Source organism: Asterias rubens, chromosome 20 (genome assembly GCF_902459465.1).
Source record: "Asterias rubens chromosome 20, eAstRub1.3, whole genome shotgun sequence".
NCBI classification, from domain to species: Eukaryota; Metazoa; Echinodermata; class Asteroidea; order Forcipulatida; family Asteriidae; genus Asterias; species Asterias rubens.
Window position 1 is genome coordinate 3,525,310 of NC_047081.1, and position 24,445 is coordinate 3,549,754.

Below are 24,445 nucleotides of genomic sequence, written 5' to 3' on the forward strand. Positions count from 1 at the left end.
TAAATTTTGCATATTTTTTTTTAGGTAAAAAATGAACAATAATAAGAATGCCGTTTGCATTTTTCTCTCAATGCAACACATTTGTCTAACAAATATGTATGATCTTACTGGAACGCATGTCATACTGGGTTCTTTCATATCGAGTTCTCTTTATTGTAAATTTTCAGTGATTTAAGACTGTGACCAACCTCTGCATAGTCTGGTGACTGGATCCAGATAATACTGATCAGCACAGTACGGTGAACATTCTCCAAACTGTAAGACGTCGTTAGGGTTACGGCAGACGAGACACTCAAAGGGGCTTTCACATTCCAGACAATTCTCATGGCAACCTGTTCAAAATGACGGACAGCAAAATAATCAGTTAAAAATACTCATGTTCGCAATGATAACAATAATAACTACAGTCGACTCTCGCTAATAAATGGTCCTCCAGGCTATCCCACTTTCCTTGTAATATCTGATCGAGGTAATGTACAAAGTGCATGACATAATGACCGCACGTGTACACAGATAATGCTAATGCAATACAGTGGATAACTGTGTGCAGTGTGTAAGCAAATACATAATTTTAACCGGCACCTCATAATATGCGAGCTCGTAATAACGGGAATATTGGGCCAATCACATTCCTTTAATTTTTCTCAGCTCAATGGGGGGTATACAGCCTGGGCTGCCGTGGTGTTTCATATGATTTTTTAAACACAGTATCAACCTCTACCCTCACGGGTACCCATTTATACCCCTGGATGAAGATAAGCAGTTATAGTGAAGTGTCTTCCTGTATCTCACCTTTGCAGATGCCACCATCGTCATAGTAACCACCATAACACTTTGAGGAGCAGAGACCATTGTGGGTTAGTACGGCACCAGAGTAACAAGAAGAGCAGTCAAACACACCAAGGCCATTACAGGTCCGACATGATATGTGACACGCTATGAAAGAGAAGTTTAGGTACTAGATTATCATTCAACTTTATAAACCACTCAGCGGCCATGTTAGGTTTCTATTACACTAGAGTAGGGGAATCAGAGTGAGGCTTGAATTACTTTTTTTGTATCACTGTGGGCTTTTTGTACCAGGATCTTTTTGACGTTGATGGTGGAAATAAACAAATGTGAATGCAGTCAACAGATACCAACAAATCCTGTAAACAACAACCAGGGGTGAAAGTCATTACTGACGCAAATATCCGGAACCAGGATCCAACTGTCAGGTTGAAAAGATGGCGTTTTAACCTTTTTGTAATCCATGCAGTTGTATATTCCAAGGAGCTTTTAAATTTTTAATGTTTAGAAAATATTTCAGCTACTTTTTTTTTTTTTTCATGAGGCAAATTCAAACAAAAGTCTGAAATTTCTCAGCACTGAAATAAATAAGAACTGCTTTATACACTACTCTTTTGTCACTGCTAAATTTTTGTACTTCTTGAATAAATAACTTCTAACAATTTGGATAAATAGAATGGCTCCTGCAAGTACAAAACATCTTTTTCCCTTTATCCCTTTTTAAAAATCCATTTTCAGTATGAGTAGATTTAGAGCCATCAACCACCATCAATGAAAAGTGCACGCCTGTACGCACTGGAACAACTGTCAGCCAATGATAGCCTTTCGCGCATGCACGCTACATCCAAGATGGCGTCCAACGCAAGGGTTCTATACTGACCTTTACACATGGAGGAAGCCACATCTAAGAAGTAGCCGACTCCACACTCTGACACGCACGTATCACCGAGTGGAAAAACACTGCTGTCTACACACTGCGTACACATACTACTCCCTAAACCTTCCACTGAGGCAAAGCATGTACCACACTCAGAGTTACAATCTGTAGAAGGAAAAACAAATCATCAAACAATATTAATTTTTTTTTTTTTCCCATACACCGATGTGCGTTAGCACTGTATTCTCAGTACTTTCCCGAGTCCTGTGAAAAAATATCACAGGCATTTTTACTCGGGTGGGATTCGAACCCACGACCCTTGAAATTCTAGAGCAGTGTCTTACCAACTAGACTACCGAGGTTGCCCGGCAGCTAGAGGCAGTTCGAATCCTATGTTTTGGCAGCGGGTACCGCAACGATATAATAGATGTTAAATTTGCATCGGGGATAAAGAACATTAATTTTCAAACAGTTACAATAATGAGAGTTTGTATAATAAACTGGATGTTGATATAGACGATGTGACCTCTGACGTCACTCGAAAACCATAACATAATTCGCGCGCATACCGCCGTGCAAAACCTTTGTGTTTTGGCAGCCAGCTAGAAAGTGTATGCAATCTTACCATGACTACGCATGTTTTTGCCCGGCAAAACATGACGTTTACAGTGTTTTGTCAACGGAGGGCGGTTTGAATGTAAACACAGGTCACATCGTCTATCGACCGTTCCATTTTAGCCCGCACGTGCAAGTGCTATACACTGCCGTCGGCTGCGCCACCATTTCTGGGTCACGGAAGTGCGATGCTTTACTTAAAATAAAAAAAAAGGCTAAAAAGACGATGACTTTGCCATGCTCTCGTGAACAAAACATTGTGGTTCTACGACCCTGTAATAGCAGCGCAGCCACTGGCAGGATGCAACACTAGCACACTTGAAATGGTCTATAGAGTTCATAAATACCTGGCATCTATCTTGGCAGGTTGGTTTTTATTATAAACTGTCCTCTGTTGGCGCTTATGCAAATGGGCTATTATGGTTTAGCGTCTTGCCCAAGGACACAAGAGCCATGATCGGGACATGAACCCACACTCGAGCAACACCAGGGCCCAATCTATACAGCTGCTTCAGCACAAAAATACACTAAGCAAAACAAAATCATGCTAACACGAAAAAGGTAACCAGCTAAATTTCCAGGTAACATGTACACTATGATACACTGGTATCCTGCTCATTATTGCTTAGCAGGGATTTGTTTAAGCAGTATTGTCTGCTTGAGCATCTCTGTAAAATTGAGTCCAGTGTGCTTGACCGCTCGGCCAATACATTTCAAGCGTGTCATAGTCTCTTGGTTTTATCATCAGATGACTTCTTTTAACATTAATCCTTCTAGTACTAATCTCATAATCCGTTTGGTAATCTCTCCAATCCCTTGACACCATCTCACTAATCTCAATCTACAATCATAAGATCAGTCATCTGTCCGCAGAATGCTTAAAATAACCCACTTATTTCAGCATCCTATTCATTAAGATGTAAATTAAAGAATGGTCTCTGGGGATGTATGACCTTAAAGTCTCACTGGATTCTGTCAAGTATGGACGTTAGGGTGACAAATTCCATCTTAATAATGTCATTCTTATAAGACAGACCAAAAATGTGGCAATTTGTGGGCAAGCTGTTTAGCTCTCAGGACCAGAGCTCAGGGCCCAATTTCATAGAGCTGCTTAGCACTAACATTTGCTTTAACATGAAATTTCTTCCTTGTTAAAAACATGTTTACCAACCATATTTCAGTTTAAGGCATATTGCTCGTGACTGGTATTCAGCTGTTGTTTGCTTATCCTGAAAATCATGTGGAAAATTTGTTGGTAATCATTTTTTTTTTTTTTTTTTTTTTTTTTTTGGGGGGGGGAAGAAACTTCATGCTTAGCAAATTGTTGTGCTAAGCAGCTCTATGAAACTGGGCCCTGGCGTGTGATGTTAGGCAAAATACCTCAACATTGCAAACTCTTAAAAACAATTGTTGAAAAGTATTTAAAAAAAACTTGAACCCTTCCTTGTCCTATCCCAAACCCCAACACCTCCCCTACACACCAACTCTACCCTCCCCTTCACTCCACCAGGAAATCAGAGCACCACAGTCATACCCCACTGCACCCAACCACAACCAGTGTCTAGTCACAACATCTGACTCAATCATTGCAGGGGAGTGGGCGAGGACAGAAATACAACAGGCTTCGGTGATGGGCTTCAGCGAACGCCTCGAACCACGATACACCCCAAGGTGTTACACGCATGGCTTGGCGAGGGTTTATGTGATGTTTCCTTTAATAAACACTCGTAGACTTCTGTGACATCCGATTGATCTAGTCTCGTGAGTTCCTCAATCAATTTCTAATTCCGAACACTTCCACTACCGCAGGATCCTATGAGGCATGCACACATGACCTCCTTTATTTTATCCGATGTTTCCTTCAATAATTAGTGTTTATCAGACGCAGTCTTAACTCCACCCCTATCTTTTCTTTCATCACCTTACTTGTCACTTCCAGTTCCTCAAGCTATAATGTAGAACTAAACAAGACAAAACACCTTTTTTCCCCAACCTGTTTGTCTGTGCGATTTTTCCCTCAAATAAACTGACTGAATGTCTCTTTCCCTCCCCTAAATATAGTTCAGCGACTTTCCTCTTACTTCCATAAACTTGAACTACAGGACAACTCTCTTAAACAGAGATTCTTTCATTAAAGGAAGTGGACACTATTAGTAATTACTCAAAATAATTGTTAGCATAAAACCTTACTTGGTAACAAGCAATGGAGTGCTAGTATAAAACATTGTGAAAATAGACTCCCTCGGAAGCAACGTAGTTTTTGAGAAAGAAGTAATGTTCCACGAATTTGATTTTGAGACCTCAAGTTTAGAATTTGAGGTCTCAAAATCAAGCATCTGAAAGCACACAACTTCATATAACAAGGGTATTTTTTATTTCATTCATATCTCGCAACTTCGACGACCAATTGAGTTCAAATTTTCACAGGCTTGTTATTTAATGCATACTATGTTGAGATACACACGTCTTGGTGAGAAGACTAGTCTTTGACAATTACCAGTAGTGTCCAGTGTCTTTAAACAAAATTGTATTTCATGCAAGTTTGCTCCAATCGAGGCCACTCTTCGTAAGGGGCTTCAAGAAGAACATGTCTACGATGAAACAACTCTGGGGAGCTGACGTTGGAAATTGATATTCCTTTTAAAACAGTCTAGATTGTTATATTTTGTATTTCTCTACCACATGTTCTGGATATCTTCTTGGCATAGGGTTATGTTTCAGTTTTGGTTATCGTACATGTGTATGTTATTGTTTGTATTTAGCGGCATGAACATTTTGATAGATTTGTGCACTTGATAAGTTTTAATTATTATTGTTACTATTATTATTGTTATTAATCCATGTCACTTTGGTCAAGTGGTCAGACTGCAGGACTTGCAATCACAAGGTTGTGGGCTCGAATCCCCAGGCTAACTGCTGATTTCACAACGACTAGAATAAATATTGTCGTCTAGTTAACTGGATCACAATTTCTTGATTTGTGCAGTTCATAATCATAGACGTTAAACCAATGTTTGTATGAGAGGAGAATGGTTGTTGCCAGCTTGGCGTTTATATCCTTCTGTGGGAGTTTGCCAAGTTCCCTTGACGGAATATCATCTAGTAAAACAAACAACTCAGAAAAAAAGGCTAAATTGTTGATGGACTTACTTTGACACGCTCCGAAGTCACCAGGGAACTGGGAGCCAGGGCAACCTGTTTGGCAGGTACCCTGCTGCAGCTGGTCCCCAACGTGGCAGGAAAGGCATTGGTTGGTATCAGGACCGAAGCACGAGCGACAACTCGGATGGCAATCTGCCCAAGGAGAAAATCAAAACAAGATTTTAGACGAGGATTGTAAATAAAATATAAAAATAAGCGTAACTGGTGGAACGGTGACCATTCCAAACTCGCTTGGTCGAGACAACTTTTATACATTTAAATTGCCTCTTGCAATGAAAATGTGATCAAGCTTTTTAAATAGAGTGTTGAATTTGTTTCAAATAGCTACTGTATCATATCAGCGTTAAGTGCGAAAGTGCTGAATCGTTGTATTTGTGAAGATCTATGCCCAGAATTCTGTTTGTCCTAATAATAATAACAATAACAAATTCTTATATAGCGCATTTCACAATAAACCGTATCAATGCGCTTTACATTAGTCCCCTGGTCATTGGGCCAATAAACATCCCTTTAATCTTTCTCAGCTCCCATTAGGGAGTATACAGCCCCGAGCTGCCGTGGCGCTCCGAAAGCTTGTCATTCACAATATCAACCTCTACCCTCGCAGGTACCCATTTATACCCCTGGGTGAAGAGAAGCAATTATAGTAAAGTATCTTGCTCAAGGACACAAGTGTCACGACCGGGATTTGAACCCACACTCCAGTGAATTAGCACCAGAACTTGAATTTGATGCTCTTAACCACTCGTCCTAAGCTTAGACTTCTGTTGGTGTTAAGCACAGAACTCTTACAGCCCTATGCACTGAGTTCTTAGGGTCAAAGCACAAGCACTGAATTCTTTCTTGATAAACAACACAATGAAATTGGGCCAAGTTTTCCTTGCTTGTACTGCCTCAAGCTCTGAAATGTCCACTAAAGCAACAAAAGCGTACTTGAAAATTGTTTGTTTTCAATTGAACCACTTTTTCTAGAATTTATAATTTTTAATCTCTTATTCATTCTTGCATCACTTATTTTTGACGTCACTTTTTGTGAACTGAATATTATTAGTCTTCGGACTTGTTTAAAACCGAAATGAAATGGAAAAAAAACACCTCTACTTTAACATCAGACTCACCTAGACACACTGATCTCTCAGAGTACTGTCCCTCCATGCACTGCTTATCACATCGTCCATTCCTAAGGAGCAACGGTGACCGACATGATGTACAGCTGTCTATGGAATCACCGGTACACGTCAGGCATGTTGGATTACACGCTATAAAACAAAGAGAGAAGGCTAAAATTGGTAACATTATCTCAACGGGGGCGTTGAAATAAGATAAATCTTATGTTAGCAACTGCATCCATCTGTTTAAAGGTAAATCTGTTAGCAACTGCGTCCATCTTTTTAAAGGTATTATTGACCCAACTCACCAGACGTCATTGTCAGAATAATCTTGGAACCGCCATACTGGTGGGCAAAGTAACTGTGCTATATTCAGTGAAGTGCTTATTTTAGACAGCGCGGCGTTTGCACGTAACCTATTCGCCACCAAAATGGTGAGCGAGGTACGGTCGCCGCGTGTGACGTGCGTGCAAGGGGTCAAACTCATTTGTTTAAAGCTTCTTTTTTGTAATTTGCCTATTTGTATCTTGTATCTTTCTCTAATTGTTTATTTTGTTGTTTCTTTAATGCGCTTAGAGGCTTTTGCATTAGGCGCTTTACAAATGTCTTATTATTATTATTATAATACAGGATTGATAAGGATATAAACCCCAAAAGGTTAATTTTAGCCTCAAAACTTAGTTTCTACCAGAGACAACTTTTTTATGAAATATTTGTAATATTTCCCTCTAACATGAAGTCATATTTGAAAAATCTGAAAAACCTGCCAACATTGGTATCTCAGAAAAAGGGACAAATCTGGACCGTTTTTTTTGTTTTCTTCCCGCAAATAGCAGCACTAGTGCATGCGTTAATATATTCGCGGGCAATCGCGGCCACATTAAATATAGAGCAAATCAAGACTTGTCAAACCATTTTTCAAACTTTAAAACATGGATTTTACCACCGTACACCTCATTTATTGCGACAAGGAACCATTGTTTTACTCCAAGATACAACTAGACTTGTTTTCAATTGTTCACCAGTAATTTTTTTACTTATTCAAAAATAAAATCAGGAAAGTTGAGAAATCGGGACAGTCCTAATTTTTAGGGTCTTCAAAACTTAGAAACCGGTACTGTTCCTGGAAAACCGGGACAGTTGGCAGGTATGCATGGATTTGACTAAGTGAATGAAGTATACGTACATGTTAATTAATGCAGAAATTAATAAGAATATTCATTGCCCTTGATTTCATCTTCTCAATCTTGACAAACCCCAAGCACTTCTGGAAAAACTTTACGCACTTCTGCAAGAACCCCAAGCCTTTCTTGTTGCTACTTACGTATGCATACGCCCCACACATCATTATAGAAGCTCTCTTGGCATTGATCGGTGCATGAGCCGCTGATGAGTCCATAGAAGGGAGGTCTACCCTGGACAACCTGATAAGCGTCTCGACAGGATAGGCACTCAGACTCGCTGGGTCCTAGACAGGTCCGACAGCTTGGGTGACACACTACAGGGTAGGTAGAAGAGAGAGTCAAGTGAGGTTCAGACAGGCTTCAATACACACAAGATTATAAGGGGTTGTTTTCTATATAGTCTGTGTTGTAACTGTTCGGAGGTCATTGTCCGGTTGAGAACATCACCCTTGTTTTATCTATGGATATTCTGTCTTGCATCTGGGCTCAATTTCATTGCTCTGCTGACTGTAAGCAAAGAATTGGCGCTTACGGAATAATAATAATAATAATAATAATAATAATAATAATACCATTTGTGTAGCGCCTTTTCCTAAGGTTACAAAGCGCTCAGAGAATGACAGAGAAAAAACAAAAAAGGGAATGCAAACAAAAACCAAGAGGAAAACCATGACTAGGCAAAGCTTGCAGCATTTAGCCAAGAAAGTCCCGCGCAAAGCCGGTCTCTCTTTGACTAAAACCGCAGGCCGAGCAATGCAAGATTTACTGATTGAAAAGGAATGTTTTCAGAGACCTTTTGAACAAGGTAACAGAGCTAGAACTTTTGGTTGAGCTTGGAAGGGAATTCCACATCCTAGGGCCTGCAACTGAAAATGCTCTGTCTCCTGATTTTCTGGTGGTTCGAGGAATATACAAGTTGCCCTGTGAACGTAAGTTGCTCTTCGTAGCCCTCGTTTCTAATGAGTTGGAAATGTATGTGGGAAAAGTACCAGACATACACTTAAACATGTTTAAGGCCAATTTAAACATTCGGTGCATACATCAAAATTGGTTTGAGGTCACATTGTCCAGTTGGGAACTTTCACCCTTGTTTTATCTTTAGATGTGTTATAACCTTCTTTCTAGCCTGGTTGTTGATGGATCAATCTGTATAGTTTTTTAGGCATTGCATGGTGATGTCTCAATGTATATTTGGTTTGCAGTAAAACCAAGTGTATATGTACATTGCTGTGCAGATTTTGTTCTTCGGGAACTAGGTTTGGCTTTTTATTCTACTGTCGCTTAGAAGACTTAGAAATTTGGGAGACTACCTAATTAAAAAAAATCTGTCCTGCTTATTTACACTCCACCTTAGCAGAACACTGCTGCTCGCCTCGTTTCTTGCCTGCCTCGTTCTCACCATATTACACCTGTACTTATGCAATTGCATTGGCTCCCAGTTAAGTTTCGAACAGTTTACAAAATTCTTCTGTTAACTTTCAAGGCTCAAACATGTCAATCACCTGCTCATTTATCTGAACTTGTTCATCATTAATCCCTACTCGGACTTTACGATCATCTCAACAGTCATTGCTTTCTACTACTAGAGCTTCTTCCATTTTTTATGGCCACAGATCTTTTTCTTACGCCGCACCGTTTCTTTGGAATAGTCTTCCTGTGCATATTTGCCAAGCTAATTCTTTACAATGTTTTAAGTCCCTGTTGAAAACTCATTTGTTTACAACTGCTTTTTGTGATTTTGCTTATTTGTGTCTTGTATCTTTCTCTCATTGTTTATTTAATTGTTTCTCTTTATGCGCTTAGAGGCTTTTTGCATTAGGCGCTTTAGAAATGCTTATTATTATTACTATTATAATGAGCTGATGAAATGCTAAATGAGCTTTAAGAAATTGGGCCTACTGCTAGAGATAACATGTTTGATTTCCTCTAGACTTGACACTCACCTCTGCAGACGTATTCCTCATCAAAGAAGCCATTGGAGCAATTATAAAGGCACTGTCCATCTTGTAGGAAGTACGGCGGTTCACACGCCAAACACTCATAGATACTGGGACCCCTGCAGAACAGGCATGTGTTGTGGCAAGCTGGTGGTAGCAACCAAATAAGATATGGTGTTAGAATTTCTAAACCCTTTTCACACAAGCGCGAGTGGAATACGAAAAAAAATATAGCGCTTCTGCGTCCCATATCCAACAAGGCCGAATGGATATGGGACGCAGACGCGCTATACTTTTTCATATTTCACGAGCGTGCATGCGATAACAAATTTTTCTTCCAGTCTCACTTGCAACAGGCAAAATTTAAAATATCAGAGCGTTATTTCACGCGAACAAAGTTTAGAAAGTAATGTTTGCACTGTCCGTATACGGAGCGTGACATAATGACATTTCACAATATGCACTGTGTAATAAAAACAGAGGAAGCATAGGATATAAAACAGAGCTCGTAGCATATATGTTTTTATCCCCCTAGTAGTTCGAGCTTCTGATTGGTGGATTTGCGCGTACTGGAAGATAATGTCCATTATGCATTGATCTCAGACACAGCTGATAGAAGGGAGCATCAAAATATGTCACAGAGAAAGAACGGCAGCCAAATATTTGAATTGGCAATGGTTTTGCTGTGAAATCCAAAACAACGACAACAGTGGATCCGCTGAAAAGCTGAAAGCCTGAACCTCTTATACCTTCACAATGCGAGTCACTCCCCTGGAAGAACCCTGCACTACACTGAGGCACACAGAGTCCATCCTCTAACAATTGACCACTCTGACAGGAGACGCAGCGAGGGTTGTCATAGTGACAGGATAAACAAGATGGATCACAGGCTGTAGGATAGAACAGAGAAGAGAATTGTGATTGTTATAATAATAATAATAATGAAGACATTTGTAAAAGCCTCTTAGAGCATAAAGAAAATAATAAAATAAGCAGCTTCAAACAAATGAGTTTTTAACAGAGAATTTATAAATACCCCAGACAGTTTCTCTTCTCCTATTGGTGGAGAGCGCGTCATGTGGGTGTGCATAAACCTTTTGTTAATGCACACTGGAGCTCTGTTTATGCACACTGAGCTGAGCTGGCGTGTCAGGCGCGCAAGATTATCACGCAGAACGCGCAAATCATAGCTATCAGCGCATAATCTAAGCGCGCGTGCGTACACACAACCCGCGCGCCTCTAACAGATTCTTCACAAAGTTTTGGGGAAAAAAATTTCAATTATCGAATTTTCAATTGTTAAAGTGTCTATAACTGTATTTGTTTACGTTTTTTAACAAAAGGGCATTAATGAATGGGAATAAAAGAGTAGTGACTCGTTCTTCAACGTCCGTTTAAAACCTTGCGATAAAGGCCCTCGCCGACCCTGCTGGCTTTAAATCTACGTTGAAGAACTCGTCGCTACCCTTTTATTCCCTCATCAAAACAGGGTAAAGAACTATACTAGCCTAAGGAACATGCACAGGAAGACTATTCCAAATATTATACAACTATAGTAATGAACCTATAACTTGTTAGTATATGAATATTATTAACGCCTATATGCACCCTAGATAAACTCTTCTTGTTTTGTTTTTCTCTCGCTCTTAGTAACGAACATGTAATCTGTCTGCAAACAGCGCCCTCAACTGTCACAATGAGGCAGACATTTGGGAAACATACGTCTACTCATTGACACGCCCAGACACACCCACTCTTCATGGTCGACTCGACAACCGACAACAGAACATTCACAGACCAAGAACCCATACCCAAAGGAGTGTTTCCAAATCCGTCGTTTCTGTAATCAAATTTCAACCCCAGACAAGTCATGTCACGGTGCACAAAGTTTTCTTGATTCGCCACCATGTATTACACCCAGTGCATTTATCATTGCTAGTCTAGACAGAAAATATTGGTAACACTGCCAGAACATACCGACAAAACATGATATCCCGTATAGCTAGGAATTCAAAAATGGTTTCCCGACAGAGGAAAACGCTACACCCATCATGTGAGTCTTACTGGACGGGGGGTGGGGGGACACGGTGCACCGGGGGTTACAAGATAAGGGAAGTGACTGCAACATGGCTTACATTAGTTCCCATGGGGTGGGTAGACATTTATCACCAGTCATAATGTCTGGGGGGGGGGATGAACTGTTGCTGGGAAGGTCGTGTAGTCATGTTTTGAAAGTAAAAGTGAGACATTTCTCATACTCCCTCTAAAAAGGATTTCTTAAGATTATAAAAACATTTAAGAAAGACTCTGCTAGCGTCAAAACGCCAGACCATTAACTATTTTTGGGCGATTATAAAATGCACACGATCCAATAACTTTTTGATCCAAGAAGAAATTGAACATCCAACATACAGTATTAAGCAAAAGAAGAGTGAAATTTTGAAACAGTACAAAAAACGTCATTCAACCCAAATTCTATGCTCTTTCACTGAACCTCAGACTAGAAGATACTCTCCAGCTTCAAAACTAACTTGAAAACTCATTTATTCAGTCTTAGCTTAAAGTACCGTTATTAGCAGATTTCCTTTTTCTATGCGCATATTCAAACATGGCGCACTAAGTTGTATCCGAATTGGCCTTCACAGCTACAGCTACGGCTGTTGCTAAAGACGTCCTATACCTCAACGCATGATGAAGTATAAAATCTATCTGTAGCCCTAGCCGTAGCCGCCTGTTCGGACACGGCCTGAGGTAAAAGACATTTGTTAGGACGTTTCTCATGTCAGTACATTGTATTCAAATTCCATCACATATCAGTCACCCAAGGGATGACGTCTCTCCACTATCCTGACCCTATCCCGACCCTAACCTCAAGCGAGGGGGTGAAACAAATTAACAACTTGTCTTATCTCGTTAGCATTCTTATATACTGATCTAGCATTGAGAGGGGGGGGGGCAATGATAATGACTTCTCGAAGGAGAAGGGCACAGACAAGACCATCCCCCCAGCGGACTCTCTGTCTGTCTGTCTGACTGTGAGTAATTACGACAATGTGAGTCAATTTACTAGGAAGGTAACATCCTGTCTACACCGTTCTGCCTTCTAGTTCTAAATAAAGGGTCCTCACCAGACACTGTATGTTTAAATTCCTGATCAAAACACATCTACAAACAGTTCAGTGGGATGATGTCAACACAATTAAGGGGGACAGACTAACCAGGGCTCAATTTCACGGCTCTGCTTACCCCCGAATTAAGCGCTTACAGCTTCCCCATTCTCTGCTTGCACGACAAGCATAACATTTCTGCGCTAGCTGTGTAAGCGCAGAATGCCTAGTAACGTGGAGTAAGCTAAAATTCCCTGCTTACCCGTGAAATTGGCTTGACATAAGACGTAGAAATCCCTGCTTCCCCAAGCAATGATTCTTTGCTTACGGTAAGCAGAGCCATGATATTAGGCTCTGAGGGGAAGGGAAACTTTACGAGAAGCAACAAATTAAAAACATAAACAGACTGGTACCTGTCGCATTTAATGATGTACTTCCTGTGAGTTTGTGGAAGAGCTTTGAGGTACAAGACATTGGTTTGGGAGCAGGGTTTTGCCAGGAAAAGTACAATTGGTACCGTGACTAACAAGGATTGACAACAGTCTAGGGCTACATGTACATGTAGATCAAACAAAGGTTAAAGTATGACCAGAGATAACAATATTAAGCTCACAAGTTTCAAAAAATTGAGGGGCATACTTTAGACTGAATTTTCAGAATTAAGATTGAAATTTTATATTTCCAGTTGAACTTGCAAACTTAAGATTGAATTTGCATACTTTTGATTGACTTTGCATAATTTTGATTGAATTTGCATAACTAAGATTGAATTTACACTACTTAGATTGAATTTGCATAATTTAGATCTAGACAGTGCAAAACATGCCACTCGAGACTTGTATATACTCTTGTGGATGTGCTTACTGTAAAGCAGAATCATGATCCCCACAATTGATCGAGCCTAGCTAGGGTGATTCCTTGGGTGACATCAAACGCGCTTCCAATTGGTCTTAAATTTGAATGGTGTCTTGTACGATAACATGCTTAGTCACCTTGAACACTCAACCCTAAATCTCTCAGACTAATCAAATCCATGTTAACGAGGGCGGGCTATGCATTAACAAACCCAATATTGCAAAGTCTGGTACCCTTCTGAAAACTAATTGATTGCTACGTGTAAGTGGGTTCACCAGTCTCTTTTGTACCTGTGCAAAAAGCATACCCCGACCAAAATGACACGGCAATACTGTCTTTACTCTAAGGGATTCAAATCTCTTCACATGCGACCGAGCAAAAATCGTTGCGCCAGACAATTATTCAAAAATGGCTTCATTGAAGTACAAGCCAACCTTGACAGATCTGAACTTCTGACCTCCTGTGAAACTGACCTCCAAACGAGAAAACAATCCGAGCAAATCAAGAGATTGTTCTAATGGAATTGGCTGTAATTACTTCCTGATGGTTTCTTTTGTGGATGGGTAGTCTTGGTTCAAGACTCTCCTCGATTTGTCACAACAGGGCGCGCTATCACCCCCAACGCGCTATCAACCACAAACCGCTATCACTCGAGAACTGCTATCACAGGAGAGTCTTGGCACATTCGTTAAGTCTCCCCCCCCAAAAAGGGGCGGGCTCTGCGGGAAACCTACGCACGCGCATTATGTTTCCCCCCGATTTTGGGGGGAGATTTAACGAATGTTCCAAGACTCTCCTGTGATAGCGGTTCGTGGTTGATAGCGCATTGGGGGTGATAGCGGCCTTTCTTGTTACAAATCCAGGAGAGTCCTGAACCAAGACTAGTGGATGGGGGAAGCACGCTTGATCAACTGCGACTACAGCAACCAGGAAAACACTTTAAAGGGATGGTTAAGTGTTTGACCCGATTTCAGAAGGTACTTTCCAGTTTGCAAATATTCTGCTTTCTTTAGTAGAAATAGAATGTGCATTAAGTTCAAGTGTCCTAAACGATCCCGAAGATTTGAGAAGAAATTTATGCCACAAATATGCTTTCCATAACTGAATTATTAGATAAGCGCGCCTTTTGCTCTGCTTAAGGTATGCAGTCGCTTATAAAATAGTCTGGAATTTCATCTTTGAGAGGGCAAGACTACTTTTATTTTGCACAGCACACTTTCATTTGGGAATATCTGAAAGTCTATATGGAAAACTTCTGACGGGGGCACCAAGGCCAAGACCAGGGGCATTACCTTTAAACCAATAAAGTTTAGTGTAAGTGTAAGAGTGTGCTTAAGCCCAAGTGTCCTAAACGATCCACAAGGTTTGAGAACGAATTTATGCCACAAATCTGCTTTCCAGAACTGATGGCAAAAAGCGGCCCTTTTCTTTGCTTATAAGGTGCACATTGATTGCAAAAACAATAGCCAGAAATTTTGTCTTTGAGAGGGCAAATTTTATTTTGCAAAGGGCACTTTGACTGGGAAAATCTTAAAGTCTATGGAAACTTTCTGAAGGGGGCCAACAAGGCAAAAATCATGGGCATTACCTTTAAACCAAGTAATTTCAATGTAAATTGTGGAAGTTTGTGTTTTGTGGCTCACAACCAAAGCAATTACTGTTTTTTTCTGCAAGGTATTGGAGTATTTCGAAGTATGAAACCTGTTACTTTATAGCACTGTGACCATGTAATGGTTTACAACTACATGGCGCATTAGCGCTATATGACCAGTTGATCAGACGAGGAACACCAAGGCGAATCTTCTGATTTGAACCAATGCTCATAGCAAGCAACTTGCCCTTTAAGGACCAAGGTACCAGGGACGTTAATGAAGGGAAATTAGTGCTCACACGAGCATGTGAATCTATTGCCTTTTCAACAGACACCGGGGAATGGGTCGACCAGGCAGCAATGTTGCAGTTGATTGGAGACTAAAACAGTGAGGAAGTGTTCGAGTGACTGGTCACAGTTCGTTTTAGATTCAACGGAATCAGATCCCCATCCGCATATTAAACAAAAATGCAGAAATTACCAAAAATCAATTTCAAAGAGCTGCTTCAGCAGAAAATAAGTTCTTGCTGAGCAAATATTAGAAGGGTACCAGTCACAGATTGTACGTGACTGATGTTTTTTTGGCTGGTAACAATATTCAGGTATTTCTTTATCCCCAATGCAAATTTAACATCTATTAAATATCTAGGTAAAGCATTCCCCAATGCAAATTTAACATCTATTAAATATCTAGGTAAAGCATTTTTTTTTCTTTTTCGTTTAGCTACATGTAGGCGTACATACGGTGCTTAAGCAGCTGTCTGGAACTGAGCCAACAGGCGAATTATATAGCGCTGCTAAGCAAATTTCCAAGCTTAATATACTATTAAGGCAGATTTACTTGAGCATTAGCGTACTTCAATAGCAGCCAGCTTGTGTGTCCACCCCTGGATTTGCATTGTTAGATCCTTCAATTTCATACAGTAAGCACTGGAAGGTAAAGCATGACCTTTGTGGTTAAAGACAGTGGACACTATTGGTAATTGTCAAAGACTAGTTTTCACAGTTGGTGTATCTCAACATATGCATAAAATAACAAACCTGTGAAAATTTGAGCTCAATCGGTCGTCCAATTTGCGAGATAATAATGAAAGAAGAAAAAAAAACTTGTCACACGAATTTGTGTGCTTTCTGATGCTTGATTTCGAGACCTCAAATTCTAAAGTTGAGGTCTCGAAATCAAATTCATGGAAAATTACCTCTTTCTCGAAAACTACGTCACTTCAGAGGGAGCCGTTTCTCCCTATGTTTTATACCATCCATCTGTCCCCATTACTTGTAATCAAGAAAGGTTTTATGATGATAAATATTTTGAGTAATTACCAATAGTGTCCACTGCCTTTAATACGGTTAGTAACTCTATGAAATGGAAACCCACGCAGTAACCACAAAATCAGCCGTAAACAGAGCTTTGAACTTGGGCCCTGTGCCAAATTCCATAAAGCCTGTTAGCAACTTGCTAAGCAAAAATGAGTCTTGCTAAACAGAATCTGGTTACCGGCCAACGTTCCCTAAAGTTTACATTGTTGCAACTGGTGCCCCACTAATTTTTTTGCTTAGCAAAGAAAGATATTTGCTATCCAGTATTTTCTGCTCCACAGCTTTATGAAATTGGGCCCTGATAAAGAATGTATACACATTTCCTTTAAAGTAAACTCCAAGTGAGCCTTATCGTCACAATCACTCTGACCAGCTGAGGAAATCTATCTTATCCCGACAAAATCTGGGCGGAGATTGCTGGTGACTCACAGAGCATATGGCAGGAGGAACGAAGGAGGGAGGGGGGCAATTAGTTTTTCACTAAGTAACCAAGATAAAAAAGGCAGGCCTTGTAATAACCTCAGCACCCATGCCCAGAGCCAAATGCCGTGGTGCCCTGTGCCTTTGCTGTGGTGCCCTGTGCTTTTGCTGTGGTGTCTCGCTGCAAAGTTCCAATACAGATTTACCTTTTCCTTATAACTGCCCAACTTAACAATGGAAAAATCGCTGTGCCCCATCAAGAGCAAAGTTCAAGTCCTGAATAAGGCACTGCAGTCTTGTGGTTGAAGGCATATCTCACAAGATTCCTTAAAAGATTTGAAGGTGTTTATGGACGGGGCGGCAGTTATAGTGATTTTTAAATGAATCAGTTTGTCAACATCTAGTGGGATTGACAGTTGGAAGTTTTTTTTTTTTTTTTTGGGGGGGGGGGCGTTTCCAATAAAGCCAGGTCAACATTTTATAGAGCTGCTTCTAAAATGCTTAACACTTATCTGCCAAAGGTTTCTTGGCTGGTAACCTTATTCTGGTAAGCATAATTGTGTTGTGCTTTAAACAGCTCTTTGCAATTGGGCCCTGGACTTACGCTGTGTATTGGAACTTTGCACAGGGCACCACAGCAAAAGCAAAGGGCACCACGGCAAAAGCAAAGGGCACCACGGCAAAAGCAAAGGGCACCACAGCAAAAGCAAAGGGCACCACGGCAAAAGCAAAGGGCACCACAGCAAAAGCAAAGGGCACCACGGCAAAAGCAAAGGGCACCACAGCAAAAGCAAAGGGCACCACGGCAAAAGCTGTGGGAACGGCAAATGCTGTGCGAACCGTGGGTTATCTCGAGGCCTGCTTCAGCATTTAATCAACCAAATCCTCAAACAAAATCCCGAAATTGACACAAAATTTAACAAATCAGAGGCTAGACTACTCTCTGATACTATCACTACGTATCTTACTATCAATATTGATTCCTGGGGCCAATTTCACAAAGAGTTAGGACTAGTCCTAGGAGATATACAAATTGCATGGATAGTCCTAAGTTAGGACGAGTAACTGGTCCTAACTTGAGATAAGACCAGTCCTAACTCTTTGTGAAATCCACCCCTGGAGTGTTACTTACAATGGCAGATGTTCCCCTGTAGGTAGTAATCCTGGCCGCATTCTGGCACGCAACTGTTCCTCCTGATAACATGCGTCGAGTTAGCGCACACCAAACAGTCTGATTTACGGGGACCAGTACACTCTTGACAACTCTCGTGGCACTCTGCCAGGGGGAAAAGAAAATAGCAGTAAATAGATGCCGCCAATACGATGATTAAGATGATTTATATGAAGTGTTATAATGGTTTGTAACTACTGGTTTTATCAGAGGAGTCTTGCTTGCCAGCTGTTATATGTCTCTGCCATATCAACGTAGACACTAAGTTGTTTCGGAATCATGTTTAACACATGATATAGGACATAAAGACATAGGTCCCATGTGTTGTGTAATGACCGTAACACAACCCAGTTACACTAAATAGCGCGTATGCGGCCGATATCCAACTTGACCTTCGACCTTGAGGGATATGGCATGCAGAGGCACCTTAGTTGTTTGTAGTCCACTTGCACTTGTGTGGTAAAAAACTTCAAGCATGCTTGAATATTTGATTCTTATAGGTTGTTTCATAGCAACAAAGAAAGTACTGAGTATACAGTGCTACACACATCGGTGTATATGGGTAAAAACCAAAAATTAATATTCTTTATCCCCGATGCAAATTTAACATCTATTAAATCGTTTGCAGTACCCGCTGCTTAAACATAGGATTCGAACTGCCTCTAGCTACCGGGCAATCTCGGTGGACTAGTTGGTATCACACTGCTCTACAATTGCAAAGGTCGTGGGTTCGAATCACACCCGAGTAAAATGCCTGTGATTTTTTTTCACAGGACTCGGGAAAGTACTGAGTATACAGTGCTACACACATCGGTGTATACGGGTAAAAACCAAAAATCCATATTCTTTATCCCCGATGCAAATTTAACATCTATTAAAACAAAGAGTGTGATATAAACTTACATCGCACGGCCCACGGCAATTTTATAAGCCACACACACGATGTGCAGCTGATAAGAAGCTAAAGTGTCAATTCAAAAATGGCGCATTTGCGTCCATTGTTTGCTTGAAGACGCGCTCGTGGAATACAAACAAATATAGCGCATCTGCATCTCATATGGGACGCGGCAGCACAAATTTTTTTCTGTATTACACCAGCGCGCATGTGATAACTTGTGATAATATAATAAGACATACCAGAGCAGATGTTTTCAATTTCAAAGAATCCACTTCCACAGTTTGGGATACACTGGCTCCATTTCAGTAGATAGTTCTCTTGACAGGTCACACAGTGATACTCCGTGCCCGCCGTACAAGATAAACACGTTTCATGGCAAGCTGGAAGCAGAAAAAAGGATCAATTTAAAATAGATTTTGTTGTTGTTTTAGTTTCTAGAGTAGGAATTGAATTAATAATAATAGTAATAATAATACAACATTTTTAAAGCGCACTTAATCTGTAAAACATTCAAAGGCGCTGGTCAAAGAACAAGAAGAAAATTTCTCTCAATATCTTTATAGGCTAATCTGAAGAGATGGGTTTTGAGAGAATGTTGGAATCGTGAGATGTCATGTGTGTCCTTGAGATGTTGAGGCAGAGAGTTCCAGAGGCGGGGTGAAATGTTACTGAATGCCCTGTCCCCATAGCTGGATAAACGGGTCAGAGGAACATAGAGCATGCTGCCCGATGACTTCAGACCCGGCCTGACACTACGGGGCTGAAATGTGTATGGTTGAAGTACAATCAAGTGAGATCTGCAGTAGTACTAGTTCTCAAACGAACTGGTGGTTGACAACTCAACGTTTCAATCAGTGATCGTCTTCAAATAGGCCTGGTTTTGAAGTCCAGTGAATATTAATCTGTATGTTGAACCGCTATCTCTCTCACATGTTGACCGCTTCCACAATACAGAACACAACTCTGCATCATGGGCGTCTACCATTTTGAAGTCAACTCCCAATTTTTAATCGAAAAATGGCAGACAGGACAGGCGCAGGAAAGTGCGCTGCGCGTTGTGCAATGGCTTAATCGGCAGGGGTGAGGGTAACTGCTATAAAAAGGTATAAAATTGGGATCCCCTTTTGAGGAGGTAGGGAAAAATGGTGGCATTTCCACCTTCTGATAAACCCTGGAGTAATAGATTCCAAGGAGCTTCTGGGCACAGTATTCTCTTTGCTAGAGGGGTAGATCTAAGAGCAGGATTTCATTTCTGACAAAAACAGGGTTCAATAAAAGGGTCTGAGTTCCAAATAATTCATCCCTAAATTGGGTACTTTCTTTTAGCTTAACTTGTAAACCCCTCAATACCTTACCTTGACACATTGATTCTGATGCTTTGTAGAATCCCACATCACAGGAATCAACACATAGACCATCTTCCACTAATCTCTGATTCCTGCATGATGTACATCCCTGGGCATCACAGGCGAGGCAATCAGGCCGACATTGTACTATCAAAATCAAAAACAATCACTTCATAAAACGAAAACTATCTCTGAAATTACTTCCTCAGAAGGACTGATAAGTATCTGTTTTTCCTTTAAACTAACTTATCGGTGCCAAGGTCAATGCATTTTAAGTTTAAACTGATAAATACAAATATATCTTTCAAATCTATAGAGTATTAACGCCATAAGTTGTTGTGTAACGCATGTAAAAGAACCCAGTGCACTTATCGGAAAGAGAAGGGATTCGCCCCGGTGTTCCTGGCTGTGGCTGCTTAATGCGCCGTAGCACCTTGTAAACCCTTATAAGGTGCTAACTAATTTAGTCTCAAAATTCATCACTGCAAGAACCTATCTTTCTGAAAGTTTGTATATACTCAGCGCCTTGAGTACCTTGTTTGGTAGATACGTGCGCTATATAAGACTTTGATATTATAAGAAAAACAAGATAGCTCTTCTTAGTGCTTGTTCGAAGAACAGCTCAATTGTGAAACTGTGTAGATGTTATAGTTTATTTTGCCTTACCTAAGACACAGTCCGGACAGCATTGCCCTTCCACCTCCACAGGTATACGATCCCCTGAGCAGGGAGGGCAATCTACTTTGAAGCAGCGAGTCTCTCCAGATTGACACACACAGGTATGGCAGTCATCAGGTTCCCACGTTTCATCGTTCTGATTGGTAGAAAAAGATCAGCCTCATTTGAATATTGTATTCAAACTAAAGAAACAATAACACAAAATTTATATTTGTACACCAGTGAGTATACAGCGTTTACACACATCGGTGTAAAGGTAAAACCAAACAATACTCTTAATCCCTTATTATCTATTAAATCGTTGAGGTACCCGGCCAGTGGATTTTGTTCACAGAATTCTGGAAAGTGCTGACCATACAGTGCTAATGCAGCATTCATTTCATTTCATTCAGTCGATGCGGAGCATCGGATGATGGCCCTCCAAACACGTTGGTCCTCCATTGCTGTACGCAGCGCTTCCCGACGCAGTCCAGAGTCTCGGCACAAGGTGTCCACATAGGTGGTTTGTGGTCTACCTCGGGAACAGTGACCTTGAGTAGGGGCCCAAAGCACAAGCCTGCTCACTGCCAGCTCAGCATGTCTGAGACAGTGACCTGCTAGTCTCAGCCTTCTTGTCCTAATCTTGGTGCTAACTCTCGGTAGTCCACAGTAGAGTTCCAGGTTTGTGACATGCCTCTCCCAATGAATCTGTTTAACACAGCGAAGCATTCTCGTATAGCAGCCGTCCAGTCTCTTCTCTAGACGACTAGCTAGTGTCAAGGACTCACATTCAATACAGCATACATGTAGGTGTAAGAGTACACCCAATCAATATACAACACTGGTTAAATACTATCCAAAACAGAGCTCTACTCTGCACACTTTTTCATTAATATCCACTAAGTAATTTGATAGAAATATAAGTTTTTAGCTCTTCTTGAATTTGAGAAAGAAAATATTAATTCTACCCGGTCCCCCACCCCCCAACCCCTCCCCTCCCTCCATCAGTGTTGCTTACAGTTGCCGCTGAATTAGCTACAATATGTATAAATCAATTTATGATCAACTTAAACCCATGTTGACTTGGCAACCAACATCAAGGGTTGAACTACCCAATGGGCCTAAGGCACGCAGATCATTATCACCCCCCCCCCCCATTTCCACCACAAGAGTGAATAAATATTCAGAAGTAAAGTGAAAACACCCCCACCCCCTTTATCAAAATAGCCTAACTACCTTTGGGCCAGACACACCACTAAGTCTAAAATATCACAAAAATTAATTGAAAATCAACATTGGTTTTGGAGGATGTGGTCACCGAACCAGTCTCTTGGGTATACCAGTCTCACATTGCCTACACGTATTATGTGCTACTGTCCGACTGTACATGCCACCACTGCGCAACTTCGTAACGTTAACACCTGGGTGCTATTTTAAGACGCTGCGAGGGAAACTTTGTTTACAAAATGGAGCTACTAAAGAATCATTGACAAATTAGAATATGCTTTTTCCGATGGTGTGTTTTAGATTAAATTCACATAAAAAAAGATACACAAATAATTCAGATTGTCCCAAATTGCTTAGTACATGTAGGTTTGATAAACATTATATATTAATATTACTAATGTTTTTAAGAGCTTTATCCTTTTCGTACAAATTATTTTTAATTTTGTTTTTTTATTGTGAATTGCCAAATAAATAACAATAATAATACTAAAAACAATAAGAATAATAATAAAACAGATAACATTAATTTAATTAACTATCTGAGGACCTTGTTTCAATTCTGAATCTGAATCATAGTATTATTGAATTGAAAAATCGAACGGGTAAATCCAGCATTTTTAACCCATTTGGGCCAAAAATACAAAATAATGAGGGCCTAGTTAAGTACTTTAATCAAATTTGGGCAAACAAAAAACTGGTTTTTTTTTTTACAAGTCGACTGCCACCTAGTGTCCCAAAAATCCCTGATTGGTGTGATGTGTGGGTTATTGAAAACGTTACTTACAGTGTAAGAGATCCTGTTGTGGATGCAGTAACCAAGAGGTGCAACACATTCAGGACAGCATCGCCCCTCTCGATGAAGAACAGTATCGCCCTACGATCAAATCAAACATAGTCTCAGTCTTTCTATATGTGCATTCAATGAAGAACATTATTCATCATTATTGTAATTGCCATCAAAAAGTGACCTGATATAACGCCTCACATAAATGTCCTAAAGCATTTTACAGAAGAAGTTGGCAGTTAATTATTAAATGAGTTATGTTTTTAGCATAGATTTGAAAATGTTTTCATTTGGAAAGTGTCAATAAAATTGTGCACACTTTTTCACAATGGACTTAGTAAAATTTGTTACTCTACATTCTGAGGTTTACATACAATCTTGAACCTTCTTCCCTACCGCACCAAATCTTTCAAAAACACTGAACCTTACACTGCCATTTGGGGGGAAATTTGAATGATGCATTTCCTTCGACCGCCCATCAGAACCATCGGCCACAAACATAAAATTGATGCTCAGGTCAATGGGAAATGGTGTGCTTGTCATTATCATGTCATCTGTGATCCACTAAGGTCCTAAACAGTTGGCGACTGATACGGTCACTATGGTCTTAGTCTAGGTGCAACAACATCCTTAAAGGCAGTGGACACTATTGGTAATTACTCAAAATATTTATTAGCATAAAACCTTACTTTGGTAACGAGTAATTGGGAGAGGTTGGTAGTATAAAACATTGTGAGAAACGGCTCCCTCTGAAGTGGAGTAGTTTTCGAGAAAGAAGTTATTTCCAACAAATTTGATTTCGAGACCTCAGATTTAGAATTTGAAGTCTCGAAATTAAGCATCTGACGCACAACTTTGTATGACAAGGGTGTTTTTTCACAGGTTTGTTTATTTATGCATGTGTTGATATACAGCATGTGAGAAGACTGGTTTTTGACAATTGCCATAGTGTCCAGTGTCTTTAAGAGTCAGTTTCCAACTGTTTTTCTGTCATCTCACGGGTCAACCGTAGGACGGCTTCAAGCCAAGTTAAAGACACTCTTAGTACTTGATTGTATAGCCCAGGAATGGTTGTTGGTTTAGAATCTTACCTCTCCACAGCGTAGTCTGTCACATTCTGCCGTTGTGCATTCTATCCTGCCTTGTTGACATATACAAAATTCACAAGCTGTGATGTTCCAAACATCCCCACTGTACCTTAAGCTACCAGAATCATCACATGGAGCTGAGTGAAAATAAAGAGATAGATAAACAAATTGTTTCAAAGGAAAGAATTGCAACTTGTTCAAACAACAACCAAAATGGAAAATGCATTACCTAGTTTTAGACTGCAGTCCAGTGGCTAGACTGCATGACTTGCAATCACAAGGTTGTAGGTCTGAATCCTACCAAGCTA

The 24,445-nt window shown here is 40.4% G+C and overlaps 1 protein-coding gene across 1 annotated transcript in view; it reads right to left on the reverse strand.

Moving 5' to 3' along the window:
* Nucleotides 1-24,445, reverse strand: part of LOC117303954 (extracellular matrix protein FRAS1-like) — a 90,179-nt gene that overhangs the window by 41,177 nt on the left and 24,557 nt on the right. Inside the window, exons 9-22 of the mRNA XM_033788423.1 lie at nucleotides 24,141-24,274; nucleotides 23,050-23,139; nucleotides 21,048-21,195; nucleotides 20,391-20,528; nucleotides 19,275-19,415; nucleotides 18,099-18,242; nucleotides 10,423-10,563; nucleotides 9,680-9,820; nucleotides 7,877-8,050; nucleotides 6,562-6,702; nucleotides 5,432-5,575; nucleotides 1,670-1,831; nucleotides 793-936; nucleotides 189-332 (exon numbers count right to left, since the gene is read on the reverse strand). Coding sequence (XP_033644314.1) covers nucleotides 189-332; nucleotides 793-936; nucleotides 1,670-1,831; nucleotides 5,432-5,575; nucleotides 6,562-6,702; nucleotides 7,877-8,050; nucleotides 9,680-9,820; nucleotides 10,423-10,563; nucleotides 18,099-18,242; nucleotides 19,275-19,415; nucleotides 20,391-20,528; nucleotides 21,048-21,195; nucleotides 23,050-23,139; nucleotides 24,141-24,274 — 1,986 coding nt within the window. The remainder of the gene's footprint in view (nucleotides 1-188; nucleotides 333-792; nucleotides 937-1,669; nucleotides 1,832-5,431; nucleotides 5,576-6,561; nucleotides 6,703-7,876; nucleotides 8,051-9,679; nucleotides 9,821-10,422; nucleotides 10,564-18,098; nucleotides 18,243-19,274; nucleotides 19,416-20,390; nucleotides 20,529-21,047; nucleotides 21,196-23,049; nucleotides 23,140-24,140; nucleotides 24,275-24,445) is intronic.